Source organism: Cebidichthys violaceus, unplaced genomic scaffold, assembly GCF_023349555.1.
Source record: "Cebidichthys violaceus isolate CVI_PGR_0920_01 unplaced genomic scaffold, fCebVio1.0.p SCAF_5, whole genome shotgun sequence".
Taxonomy (NCBI): domain Eukaryota; kingdom Metazoa; phylum Chordata; class Actinopteri; order Perciformes; family Stichaeidae; genus Cebidichthys; species Cebidichthys violaceus.
The window spans coordinates 13,448,381-13,463,519 of record NW_027176705.1 but is presented as its reverse complement, the minus strand read 5'-3'; the positions used below and the strand labels follow the sequence as shown (position 1 = coordinate 13,463,519).

The following is a 15,139-nucleotide window of genomic DNA, read 5'->3' as shown; positions in this document are numbered from 1 at the left end:
TGTATTGCTTGACGAGCACTCAACAATTTGTGTTAGTCGCTACAAAATCACCCACAAGTCATTTAAGCCACTGATTGTTTTGTTTTTTTATGTTTTAATGTTAATTCTCTAATCCAGATATTTAAATTCAAAGAGATGTTGGGCTAACACCTCGGTGGTCTGCTCCATCTGACACACTATGGGAATAGAAAGGGACACGGAGGACATGAGGATGTATGATTATCTACTAAAATGTTTGCGGATCGTTGGCGAGGTGTCTCTCCACACACACCAGAGGACAGACCGGTGAAGTAAAGATAATGTGTTTGGTACCGGTAGCAAACAGGCTCGGTAGTGAATAGTGTTAAATTTGTAGAATTATATTCTCGCAATTATATGCTACGATCCAACCATTTCCAATAATTCCATATTACAGCGCACGCAATGCATCTGCATGGCTGAGTCGTACACAGAGACATATATAGCCTAAATACACACACAAGATTTTTAGTAAATAATCACATGCACACATGTCCTGCCTTCCATAAACCTTTCTACCCTCCATACACGTGCACACACACGCTCACACACACACACACACACACACACACACACACACACACACACACAGGGATTTCTGCAATGAGTGACTTTACCTTGATCTACTAGTTTGATTAAGCGATATGCTGGAGATTGAGATGCGATTGAATTGTGCTCAGTCACCGCCTGCCATGGTCAAAGTCATTACAGCTGACAAACTGTATTCAAACTAAAGAGTGAGGAGTCCTTGAGGTGAACTGAAGCCTATTACCAAGCTATAACAACAATGAACCGCTTTAGAACAAGGATTAATGCTCCATATTGAAACGTTAAAGCACAGATCATAAATGAATAGTTGAGTATCCTGTACTCACAGTGTGGTTTGATAGTTTAATTTCTAGGAGAGAGCATCAAGAGCTTGATATATTGTTTTTTATGAAACCATATATGTAATGTGCAGCCTTGCAGCACTGCAGCAGAGCCACACGGCTGCTCATGTTTCCCTCACATCACAAATCCTACTTTAACCGCAGGGAGAGCCTACATATGAATAATGTCATCACCTTTGTGTGAGTTCAAAAAATGGATCATATTTTAGTATTACCCCACAAGAGAAGAAGAGAGAAAGGATTAGACTTCATTCAGTGTAGAGTTTGCTTTTTCAAACACATTGCCGGTGTATTTCGCAGTGGTGGAGGGAATATATAAGTACCTTAAAAGTAAAAGTACCAATCCTACAATGTAAAAATTCCACCACAAGCAAAAACACAGCTTTTAAAATACTACTAAAGTAAATTAATGCTGATACTATTGCATCGCTGTGAGCAGCATTCATCTCTTGTAGCTGGAACTAGTTTTAACTTGTTTATATACAGTCGGGCAGTTTAGTTTAGCCGGTGGTTTCAACATATATGACGGAGTCGTGAGATGATTAATGGGAGAGCAAAGTAGAAAAGTCAAAGGTCTGCCACACAGATCTGTCTACATTTTCTGTACTTTTCTCTAATCTTTACCCTTTTTGTGAAATATTGAAAAGTTTTGCCATTTTGGGCCGTGAGCATTGAAATCAAACCACCTGAGAAGTTAGAGGTGAAATATCTCTTTGCTGGAACTGCTAACAAATCACAAGCGGCCCAAACTAGACTCTACTTTTGTAACAAATCACAAGACAAATCGTTTTGTAGCCACTGGTTTAATCTTTAACAACGCATGGTGTTTCATCATATGTTTTTTGTGTGTCTGTGAAAAGTAACTGGTACCTACTCCTGTCAAATACATGTAGTGAGTAAAAAGTTCAATATTTCCCTCTGAAATGTTGTGGAGAGAAGTATATAATAAAATAATCGTTCGTAAATGTGCTTCATTACTTTCCACCACTGGCATTTCAAATGTTATGCTTTAACCTGACTGATAGATGTAGGGAAATACTTACAGGCCCTTCTGTCTTTTGTGCTTTATTCACAGCTACACCCTGCGTGTTGTCGGCAACGGGATCAAGGCTCAGAGTGCCAACCCTGAAGTCAAAGTGAAGGGAGCTGACCCTGTGATAAATCAGATCATTGACAAACTGAAGCACGTCAATCAGGTGAGCCCCTCTCGTTGTCTCTAACTATTTACTGCATCTACATTATAGGAAATCTTTCTCTTTTTTTTGTAGCTCTCACTCCACTTTAAGTCCATAATTCTATCCCTCATTCTATCAAACATATGGTATCTGCCTCCTCAGGCAATATGCTAATTCTCTGTGCGTCTTTGTGAGTTTATGGAACATTAAGTATCTCTCGTTAAATTTTGGCTTGTTATTCAAGGTACACAGAAAAGAAACAACTGCTCACAAAGCTGTAGCCTCTTATTCATGACCTTTGAATAATCATATCATCTTTCATATTACCAGTAAGTACCGGCTAATAGAAAACTAGTCTCAAATGCAAAACCATCTCCAGGCAATGAAAAAAAAAATCAATCTTTACACATTTAGAAACCCATTTTGTCTGGTTTGCGCGTCTTCATATTTACAAAATTCTTTTTCTGCTCTTTGTCAAAATCAATGTAGCTTTTCTATCACCCGGGCTGCACGTTTGTGCTGCTGTGGCTCCTTTCAGTGCTGTTTATCTCTCAGTATGATGAGATTAGGGCAGTTTACTGGAGCACTTTTTCTTCTGCAGCTTCAATAACAGCTGCTGTAGCAGCTTCTGGGTTGTTGCAGTGTGGCAGCAGCTTCACATGTCTGTTGCTTTGGTTTCCCAAGTGGCAGGCTGAAGGCCAGGTCATCTCTCTTGACCTGGTGCTGGCACCCCCTCCCTGACTAATTCACACCATCTGTGGGATGTCAGAACACATAAATCTATATCATAACCATTTGAGAGCACCTGATCTGCATGGTTGACATTCACTGTGTACATGTCTTTCTCTCTGTGTGTGTGTGTGTGTGTGTGTGTGTGTGTGTGTGTGTGTGTTTTTGCCAGCTGCATCTTAAATGGGCTTCTTTGCGTACGTCTTTGTGGTTTTGTGAGTTTGAACCTAAAGGAGAAAGACTGTGTCATGCTTTTAAGCTTAGAAAGCTAAGACATTGTTTATCTGCTGCACATGATTTACTGTGACTATGAAACAGATCACGATCGTCAGATCAGCAGAGCTTATGTAATCATTTATAATCTTCTGAGAGCAAGTCCTTCAGTGACTGTAAACATACTCAGTCGTCTGTTGCTTTGTTTTAAAACTGATGCTTTGTGTGAACACGTTGGTGCCGTCACAAGCAGCGATGAAAAATGACGCTTGGGCACAACAACTATGTGTAGCTCATTATCAGTTTACTCATTGAAAAATTTAAAATTGAGGTAGGTCTGACTTGTTGCAAAGATACAAGAATAAAACAACGCTCACAGTGTGACATTTGATTCTCAGATTCACAGCTCATTCAATAATCGGTGTGTTGGAGTACTAACAGTATATCGAAGTTGTGTTTTTTTGCTTCAGTTTTGGAATAATTTTTATTCAGCACCTTCACAGTTGTCTTTGAAATCTGTTGAATTTTTGAAGAAGTCTCTTTAACAATTCAAAGACAGTGACAGAGTAGAAGCACGGTTTCTGTCAACAAGTTGTGACTGACTCTTCCAGGAGCATTTCTTCCAAGTTTACTTGGAAATAAAATAGAGGTAGTTTATTAATAGATGAATACAAATAAAAGTTTGGTATGAATATAATACAAATCAAACACCTTACACTGACTTACTGTCTTACTTACATTAGACTTTGAACCCTGACTTTCCATCCAACACCTATCAAGTGAAAACAAAACAAAGAAAACATTTTGTAAAGGCATTCATGGTTCCCAAATGATTTATCCTGATGACTTTGGTTGATCCCCTGACTTATCTTCTGGTGCCACAGTGAGATTAGTATTGGATGGATTGCCATGAAATGTGGTACACACATTCACATCCCTCTCAGGATAAATTGGACTAACATTGGTCCCCTGATTTTTCATTTAATGACATCATTCGTCAAATTTACCTGCAAAATTAACCACATTTCCATCAGCCTCAGCTGCACGTAGTGCTTATCAAGTAGCATGCTAAACTATAGTGAACAGGTAGTAGAGTCTTAGTTTTGTTTAGACCTGGGGGCTCGTGAAATTTAAACAGTAGTGAAATAGATTCACACATTAACAAATTGAGCTATCTTCTAAATACTCTCATTAGCATCCTAACAATTATCCAGCTACATGAGATTGATAGCGTCATAAATTGTCAAGGCAGCTGTATAAAATCGCTGAAATTTCCGAACAGCATGATGAGTCATAGAGCTCAACAACACAATCGGCCTGTTCTCACTCCCAAGGTGTCAAATACGGCAGCTTGATCGGTGGTCCTACGCTTCAAACTATGATGCTCTACATGGCCATAGTCATGGCGGTAGTGAAGGAAGAAGTGACGTGGGGAGGAGGAGGAGGATGAGGAAGAGGGGGGGATGGTTTGGTCCAAAAACACACCTAGGTGACCACTGTTCATGCCCTCTGTGAAACCAAACATCAACGTTGAGTTGTAACCAAAGTTACATGACGTACCTAAGTTGCATACATAATTTACTAAATGTGACAAATGTCCATATTTAGAATATGGACATTTGTTGCTATTTAGAAGCAACAAAACTACTTGTTTTGTTGCTTCTAACGGGAACATGACACATGCAAAGTTGAGGGATACGTAGAGCGTCATAGTTTGAAGCTTAGGGTCACAGACCTGACAAATTAAGAGTGTTGATAAAAACAGAGCTATCCCACCCATGTTCGACACACTTCAGCAAAGGCATTACAAGTATATTAACTACAGCTCCAACAATCCTAAGTAATAACAAAGAAAAGAAAGTGCTAATTAGTCCCTCAGAATATAAGGCATTGACAACTTTTCTGTTAATTAAACACAACACAAATGCAACACAGGAGTCTGTTTTGTAGCTGTGAAACAGATGGTCTTTCAATAAATTCATGTTAGGTGTAAGGATAAAACAAGAATTTCCATAAACTTCCTATATCACTTGAAACACTCGGAGATTAGTGTTTGTTACTCTGTAAATGTCATCCAGTCATTGTTAAAGCTGTATTTCGTGTAATCATTTCTGAATGAGCGATTCATAAGAGATCTTTGAGGCACCAAATCTATCTTCAACAATTTTAGACAAGATTTGGAGAGACTGACAACAGATCACTCCAGCTTCTAGATTTTCTTGCTAATCTTTTCTGTTTAATTTGCTTGTTTAATCTGAATGTGGCCAATTTAAAACCTTGTTCATAACTGAGCGGTTCAGGTGTGATGGCTGCCTTCAGTAGTGTTCAAAAAGCATTTCTTGTAAAATTGAGAGCCCTCAAAAGTTAGATGTTTGTTGTCAAAATCTACTTGTGTTGAATTCAACACTTGCCCTTTTGCACAAGTGCTGTTTGCCAAATCCTCATGTTCTGTGCCAGCACTGCCTCCAGCACATGCAGACAAAATATAAATAAAGACACACTGTTCAGCTGGGTAAATAGTGAACCTTGTCTGTTTTAGTCATGATGAAAACCATCCAGATCTTGTGTTCAATGAGCTGTTCATTGCTGTAAGCTATTGCGCGGTTTAGAGTTTTATGGGAAGTCAAGATGCAAACAACCTATAATTAATTGTTACAACATCTCGAGTACACTCAAGCCAAATTACACTCCATCCCTGGGTCAAAGTGATTCTCAAACAGGAGTGCTTTGTTGTGTTATGTCTAAGCCTCATATCAGATACATATTGCACTGATTTGTTTTCTCCCATTCGCTCTACTGGATAAGACACTTTACAGAAGCTTTACAAATACAAATACAAAGGTAGGAGCGGGGGGCCTTGATCAGTCATTGTCGATATTTGGAAAAGGTTCACAACATTTGGACACTAACAGATTGGTTGAATTTTGATATCAGGCTGTGGGGGGAAAATAGACGAAAGTCGCATTCAGATGGACTTCAGCCCTGCATGAAAAAACACAGCTTTCTCATTCATTTGAATGTAGCCAGTCGATTGGCGCAGCATGGTTGGCAACACAGAGGGCTTCGGTAAAACAATGCAGGGTCGTCCAGCTAAAAACAAAACTTAACCTGGTTCAACTTTTGTCTCATTGGACGCCATCTGGCTAGGTACTGCGATGGCCAGTGAAATACATGCAAGGGCAGATTCGATAGATAAAATAGTTGCCGCAGTGATGACTTTCCAGAACCGTAAAATGTTCTCTGTGCATATTAAAAAAGGCTGTTCAGTGTTTTGTCATCTGATACGCCTTTAATTAACAACTCTGTTACTAAAACTGGACTTCCTGGATTAAATTGCATTGACTCACCGGTGCCTTAAACAACACGCCCCCACTAACACTGACCCCTCCTGTTTGTAAAATGTTATTTTTATTGTAAAGTTTTATTTGCGTAAACTATTTCAAATTATTATAGCTGCGCTTTATGATATATATAGTGTGCATATATATATATATGTATATATATATATATATATATATATATGTGTATATATATATATATATATATATATATATATATATACACACACGTGTATATATATATATATATATATATATATATATACACACGTGTGTGTATATATATATATATATATGGGCTTATTAATATGGATTGTTATTTTTTCATCAGGCAGGCTGTCTTATACAAAGAAACTCTGCTGCCTTAAGTACACTCATGTGGTTGAGCACAGGCTTTCTGAAGCAGTGAATGCTTTTAAGAGAGCTAATTAATCAACATGGTCCCTGTAGACTCTGAAGTGTACTGTATTGTGCTTTAGATTCACAAAAAGTATAACAAATACATCTATTTTATTATCATAAGTTGACATAGAGCAAGGTGAAATCTTACAAGCGATGTTGTGTCTAAGAATTGCAGATTTCTATATAATACATCTGGCACTATTCATTCAACAGCTTGTGTGTTCACAGTCCTTGAGTCTATTTGCATTATCGTCTCATTGGGACTTGATTTTCAAATGTTTCTGATTGGCATCTCATTGGCCTGTGAAGTGCGGCACAAGTGTCATTTAACATCCATTTTCAAATCTCAGATTTTAGTCCCCTGCCGTCTTCAAGGTGTTTTTCCGACATGTTTTTGAGGCACACAGCAAGTTGAACAGAATACATGACAGGAAGTGGTTGTCATGTAATTCAATGACAATGTGGCTGTTTATGATGGAAACTGTGGCTTTAGGGAGATATGTTGATCATGTTCAGATGTAAGATGCAGCTGGTGTAAAATGGTGATGATTCGACATTTTAATTTATTGGATTTTTTTTGTGGTAGGTGAATACTGAATGCAAAGGGAGGAAGCATAGAGGTGTGTGTGTGTGTGTGTGTGTGTGTGTGTGTGTGTGTGTGTGTGGGGGGGGGGGGGGGGGGGGGGTAATGGCAGCTCAGCAAACACATCAATTACCTATTCCAGTGCACACACTCATTCAATTGTGCACATGAGTGCCTGTGTGAATGCCGGGTATACCACACAGTATATTACTTCTATAAATCACTAAGGTACTGGTGCACCTTGTTAATAAGATGCAACTTACCTTAAAGTACATGTGCATGAATGGCAGGTTGCCTGTTAAAAAGGCTGGAGAGAAAGTCTAGACTGAAATATTATATGGATGAAGGCAAAACGTGAAACTCTGTTACCTTTTAAAGGCACTGCTGTTGGGCATTTTATGAGGATAAGAGTGATTTGTCCATGCAAACGTTGATATTCATGTTTTTCATATCACAAATGTTCTTTACTATTTCTATTTATTCGCCCTTGACCTTGACCAACTGAAGTGCAAAAACCGCTCACAGTTTCCCTCGAGTCAAATGGAAATGTATCATTACTATTCCACAGCCGAGGCTGCGGGAAAACACAAAACAGCAATGCAGCTATTGACAAATTCATCATGCAATCTAAGTGTACAAACTCTAGATTTCATCATCTTGCTCATCAGCAGCTCTTTCCTATGAATTATTTGTTGGCTCCTCTCCTTCTTGCCTGTCCTCTCCTCTTGATGTGGTAAAACCCATTAAGAATCTATAAGTAGGCCCTGTCCCTGTGTCTCTCAATCAAAATCAGGAGCAAGCAGCTCCTCACCCCGTCTGCGGGCTGAATTATTTACCAGTCATTGATGTGGTGGTTGACCAGCAGTTTTGTTTGTGAATTATTCATGCCCCCTCTCCTCTTAGTCCAAAGGATTAACACTGAGAATGTATTCACATTTTATTCCCCGCGCTCTGAATGAGCATACCGCATCATAACATTTGGCTGTTATAGAAGTCCGGTTAACGAGTAGTCTTGATTATAAACAATGTCCTGTTCTCTTAAAAAATATTTCATATTTAACACACCACAATGCATGACTTGCATTGTTCAATTAAATCATGTTGGTATCCAGCAAAGAGTCTGTAAAGTCTGATATGACAGGGCTGTGCAAGCAAGTCTTAATTGGACACAAATCCCAAAACCTGCAGTATACTAATTAGTTTTTTTACTCATTGTGTCATTCATTATAGCCATGAGGTAAGGACAGAAAATAAAAACACGTCTACACTGAATATCTGTAGATAACAACTGTATCTTAAATAATTGCATGTGCTTATTCGTGATTAAAGTCCAGTTTGAGCAACAGCAGCAGAATCCTCTGTGTAGTCATAAGTTGCAGCATTCAAGTTTAACAGTATTGCTAAATATTACAAAATCACATTTAATACATGTTTGAATTTTAAGAACCTTTTCTCTTAAGAATTGCATTCATACGTAGTTATTTACGCCTTGTCGTAATGCAATTTACATCAACATATCAGACCAACTGTCTGATATGTTGATGTATAAATATCTGACAATTTAAACACATTTGTCTAATGTTCACAGGAAGATGTTCTCAAATATCACCACACAAACATTTAGTGAAAATGGGAATGTTTCCACTTTGTTCTCTGTTGCATATTTTGGTGTATTTAAATGTTCACTGTTATGTTTTTTCCCCTACCGTAAACACCCAAAGCATGGCTGAGATATGGTTGAGTTATTGAAAACACTTGGTTATCGTTCAGGGACATGGTGATCATAGTTAAAGGAGAAGGCTGTAATTACTCTCTAACTTAACTACCTTGTTCATGACTCGCAGCCCCAAGTCCACTTGTTTCTTCTGAAGACATGTATCTTTAAAAACATTTCATGAATTTATACTTTTTATTTTTTTCATTTTTTATTTTTAAAGCCAAGCAATACCCTTAAAAGCAGGGCACTGTAGAACAGGAGTAAAACATGTTGGTGGCTATTTTCAACCACGGAGTTATACACATTTGGTGCTTTAGCAAGTATTTGAGGCCACAGATCGCTGTATGTGGGATTGTCTCTAAATAAACTGCACTGCCCATGTTCTTTGTAATGAAGGAACATGTCACCGAGTCCGAAGCTAGCTTGTAGCCAAAGTTGTAGCTCATTGATGTGTTTTTGAGGAGGAATGAGCTATATCAGGCTTTACTAGATCACTTCTTTTTTGGTTTCTGAAAGTAGGATCTGATGGTTAATTTGAATTATATTATTCTAAAATCCATCCATCCATCCCTCCACCTATCCATTCATATCCGGGGCCGGGTCGTCAGGCAGCTTGGAATTTCAGACGTCCCTCTCCCTCGCAACGTTTTCCAGCTCCTTTCCTTTTCGGATGTCTGAGCTCCTCACTCTATCTAGGTGAGGCTGAGCCCAGCCACCCGATGCAGGAAGCTCATTTTGGCAGCTTGTATTCACAATCTCTTTCTTTTGGGCACTACCCAAAGCTCATGGCCATAGGTGAGTGGGCTGAACGTAGATGGACTGGTAAATCGAGAGCTTTGCCTCCCGACTCAGCTCCCTCTTCACCAAAACGGTACAACGCCCATATCACCGCTGACGTTGCACTGAACAGCCTGAAAAGAACCCCGAGATTCTCTAAAATCCCTCGCTCGGGGCAGTGACTCACTTCCAACCTGGAAGGTGCAATCTGGCAGAAAACCATGGCCTCAGACTTGGAGGTAGTGACTATCATCATTACTGTGTATTGTAATCTCTAGTCCGGACTCTCATTCACTGATCTGCTTTGCTGCTGCTGCACTTGGTCTGGATCAACACCCTGTCAGTGTTGCTGCTGCTGCAGTGAGGTAGATGAAAAATGACAGTGTGTGTCATGGGAGCCGACTCACGTCCTGACACTTTTCTCCTCTGCCTGGCAAATATGATCATTGTAAGATCTCTACTCCACCCTCTATTTACAGATAGTAGAGTGTGTTCAAAGAGAATACTGATGAGCTTAAAAATCCGCACACAGCTTTATTCATCTATCTCTGAAGGTGTGATTCGTTTTGCCACATGACACCCGGCACCTCTTTAGGATATGTACCCTATACATACTTTGCTTTGTACATTTTGATAAACTATACATATATTACATTACTGACGGACAATCAGTCTTTGAAATTTTGAATTCTTTGCAGTTTTTTTTTGGAGGTACCATGATCTGCGGTAGAAAATAGTTGTGTAGGCAGGATAAATGGTGATAATGCCCTTACTTTTACAAGATACAGAGTGACAATGCCATCACCTTGTTCCCTTACTGTAGACACTCAGAGCGCATGATATTGTTTTAGAAATGCTAGAACAATGGCGTGGTTTATTATTTTTAATGCTTCTATATAGAGGTTGCACACGTACTTTTCATAGCCAAAAACACATGATGTAGAGTTGAATTACTCTTATATTTTACATTTATCTGCTTGATTTAGTTTATTTCAGAGGCAGATGCCAATATTAAGTTCATCTGTGTTAATAAATAAGTACAATTATTGCACTGTGGCATTCTCAACCTTGGAAAATAAATAAAAAACACAATGGATAGTATAATCATGTGATACCAGGGAAAACGCACAATACGCATCATATGCACAGCTTTAGTGTGTGTGTGTGCATATTTGTGTGTGTGCGTGTGTTTGTGTTTGTGTTCGTGGAGGTACTATTCATTATTCTGACTACCTGTGTGAAGAAACTGTCTCTGAAATGGGTGGTGTGGGATTTAATGCTCCAGCAGCATTTTCCAGATGGCAGGAGTTAAAATAGTGTGTGGGTTGGATGACTGGTGTCCTTGATGATGCTTTGGGCTTTCCTTATGTAGCGAGTAATGAAGATATCATGGATTTGTAGCAGGTCTGTGCCAGTAAATTTCTTGATGCTGGCTTAACATTGTTGTGCTGCAGGTTCCAGTGCTGTGCAGTCAAACCCGCTAAAGCATATATACTGTGATGCATCCTGTCAGAATATATTGTCTATGGTGCAGCGATGAGAGTTAAGCCAAGCCTCAGCTACCATCCTGAATCTTTTGAGACACCTCACAGTCTTTGTTGTGATTTCATGAAAAAGCAGCTCGTATTATGAAGAAGTTTGTGATGAGTGCAGTGGTGAATATGAAATTGATTAAATATCTCAGGTATCTTGTTTTCAGGCTGGGTATCTGAGGTAACCAAAGCCAGGGAAGACAAAATTGCTTTTAACTATAGCTAGATATATCTGTCACAAGTGTGCGATCGCTCTAGCATCTCTGTGAGGCTGTGCCTAGACAGGCACAGTAGTGCTTTGAGATGCTAATGTCCTCACAAAGATGATGTTTACATGCTGATGTTTAGCAGGTGTTCATCATCTAAGTTTAGTGTGTTAGCATGGCAGCATATGCTAATTAGTACTAAACCCACAATACAGCTGAGGCTGATGTTATTCAGGTATTTGATCATAAACTAAAGTACTGGAACAGGTGACATTTTGACAGTAAAGGAAAGGTCTGGGGTTTGCCACAGTCAATAGGATTCATCCCCAGGGCACCATGGATAATTGCAACACATTTAATGACAATCCATCAGATAGTTGTTGAGATATTTTGGTTTATGCCAAATTTATGTAAATGTTATTGGTGAAATTACCAAACATGGCCTCAAGGGCATTTATCAATCAAAAGAGCCATTTCCAAATAAAACATGTCAACTGTGTATTATAGGCTTAATAAGTCATGTTAGTTTGCAGTGGAGAAAGTTCAACCACATGCATCTTTGTTTCATCTTTGATTTGTTCTTGATTCGTGATGTGATGGTGGAATACATTGTTCTGTGTGAGTAACAAGAAGACAGAGACAGACACACTGGTCACAACACAACTCCATCTAACACATGTCTTGTTCTTGTCTGGGCCTGTAGCCTGGGCTGTATGTTTACTGTTTCCAAGCGTGGACATTATTTTTTGCTAATATTGTTTGGTGTCTAATCTGTTTCCTAGTTTCCACTCCTCCTGTAGTCATCGCTTGTTTATCCTCGTTGTTATTAACGGCAGATTTTTTTCTCCAGATTGTGTTTCCTGCCAGAGTAGTGGTTGCCATGGTTATTTGCTGGCGCAATTAATTAACATGTAACATTTTACAAAATGGTGAGGTGGATCACCACTGGGATAATTTAGACTCAAAGCGGTTGAGAACCACATGCTTAAACTGTAATAATTGAATTACAGTAAAGAGCAAACAGAAAAGGGGAACTTATGTTTATCTACTAATAAAACAGGGTAAATGCAGATAGGATATAAGATATAAAGATATATTTCCAGTAATAGCCTGTGTCAAATAACGGTGAGGTTATCCTCTTAGCTCAGATTGATAATTTAAGAATTAGGTGTACAGTAAATGGAGGTTTGTGTAACTGAATAGAGAGCTCATGAGATAATATGCTGTGTTCTCTCTTACATGCACGACGGAGGACATTTCCATTAAATTTCAACATCTAGTTGAAACCATTATCTTGTGTACAGCAGAAAATGTGTTGTTCATCATTATCTCTTGTGGTGTTCGCTCTTAATTGGTGCAGCAATTTAAAAAGGAAATGGCCAAGCAGGGGATCTCATTGTTCAGAAAGTTCCCTCTAAGTGCACAGTATTGTTATATGCTTGTAAGCAGTTTTTGTTTTTGAAAAGAGTAACTGGTATTTGGTGGTCATTAACTCTCCACACGCTGCAGTAACAGCCAGAAGCCTGCCCAAGGGTGCCTACTCAGAGCAGTTTCTCATCTGGAGATGCATTGAACGAAATCAGAGCTCCTGTCTCACAGCCAGTGTTGGACAAAGCCCCATGTCCATCACAGAAGTGAGGCCAACAGCACAGTTCATTGTGCATCAGAAGGAGCAGCACAGCTGTTCAATACAATCAAACACAGAGCTGTTACTGCCCTGAACCTCAAGAGTAGAAGAATCAAGTAGCCTGCTGATTGACAGACTTATTCAAACACAACAAATGTTTCCCCAGCTTTTGGAAATTTGTTTGCTGTGAAATATCATTATAGAGGCTTGATTAATTAATCACTACTGTTTCATTAAATCATCAAGTGCCAGTGATCAATATAGCATTTTTGAAATATAGTGCTTTTTTTTTTGAGTAATTTTATTGTCTAATGGACATCAAGAACAACAAGAAGAACACATTGTTGAGGCTGGTAATGATAATAGTAATGCATTTTTTAGCAAATGGTACTCCTAAAGGAGTAAATAAGGCAGCAGGGTGGTGTATGTGGCATCGACTCAAAATATAATACAGTGCCCGTATTCATCGTAATAAAGGAACATGTCCCTCAGTGTAATGCTCACTGATGTGTTCTTAAATAGTGTTTGGGTGTCAATGGAGATCTACCGCACAGAGAAATAAGCTATATCAGGCTTTGGCTACACAGACAATGCTCATTAGTGGCATCAATTCATTGTTGTTTTGTTTCTGTATTGTGTTTTTTTGACAATAAGAAAAACAAATATCTTTTGCCTTGTCTTTTTGGTTCCTGTTCCTCCAAAGTGTGTGAGTGACAAACCAATTTATACAGAACAGAAAATATTCCATTTTTCTTTCTTGTTTCTCTTGTTATTCCCCTCATAAATATAATTTTATAGTTATGAACTAAATAAAGTTGTAACTTGAGACTTGCAGGTCATGTGAGTGAATGAGAATCTAATTATCTGTTAAAGAAAACATCCCTTTTCCCTCCCACACATTCATACATCTACACACAGGCTTATATATGCAAACATAATAACCGTTCACCTCGCCGCAAACTATAAATAAGTGTATCTCAGGTAGCATATTGTTGCAGTCTACTGCAACTATTGCAAGATGCTGTTTTTTTGTGAACGGGGCTCAGAGTTGACAGCCTTTGAACCCCACTGAGCCCCTCCAGCAGTGCTCTACCTCCTGGACTGTGAGGCGCAAAGTTCAAATTCAGTCAAACCAGGCTAGTCTCAGGCTCCACAGAAACTCATTATTCTATGTAATGTATTATAAGTGTGGTCAAGCATAAATGGAAAGAAAATCATGCCAATTACACACATGGAAGGAGCGCTTAGATTGCCCAAACTCTCAATATTCTCCATCTTCTAATCTGTCACCACTGAGGAGCTGAGACTCAGACAGGCTAATTACCAGCACAGATATGTCCGAGCTCCGCCACGCCAGCAACCCCGACACTTCTGCTCCGCTGCACTGAACCACAACAGTAATTAATTAGCATAGACAATACCTTTCTGATCAACACAAAGCATTCCCTCTTGTTTCCAATAACGCACCATGAATTTAAATGAGCCAATTAGCGTATGCATTTCCCCTGGTATCGAGTTCGCAAAGTCTTTGATTGAGATTCTGCTGCACAGCAACATAGCAGAAAGTTTAGCTGCCCTGAAGGCCACTGCGGCCGAGAAGGGTGTCATTCATTGAAAGCATGGGATGCAGAAAAATATCTAGGAAAAAGTGTGTATAAAAATATGTCCTTTGCAGTGCAGTTATTCAATAGATTCATAGTTTTTTAATTACTTAGAGGACTGTGACTCATTAGCAGCATAATCAGCAGTTCTTTTGCATTTTCTCCCCTTTTTTCTCTTCATTTTCTGAATGCTTATTCTGCACTATCCTTGCCATGAGAGGACCTTGTTCACTTTTGTGAATATTGAATGTAATATTCATATAATATATAAGGTTACTACTTTAAGCTAGTTTGATATGAATATGTTATTAACTGAAAATGTGTCTTTTTT

General features: G+C 38.9%; 1 protein-coding gene across 1 annotated transcript in view; it reads left to right on the top strand.

The window, feature by feature from the left end:
* gpc5a (glypican 5a) overlaps positions 1 to 15,139 on the top strand; it is a 107,479-nt gene that overhangs the window by 52,684 nt on the left and 39,656 nt on the right. Inside the window, exon 7 of the mRNA XM_068730641.1 lies at positions 1,984 to 2,104. Coding sequence (XP_068586742.1) covers positions 1,984 to 2,104 — 121 coding nt within the window. The remainder of the gene's footprint in view (positions 1 to 1,983; positions 2,105 to 15,139) is intronic.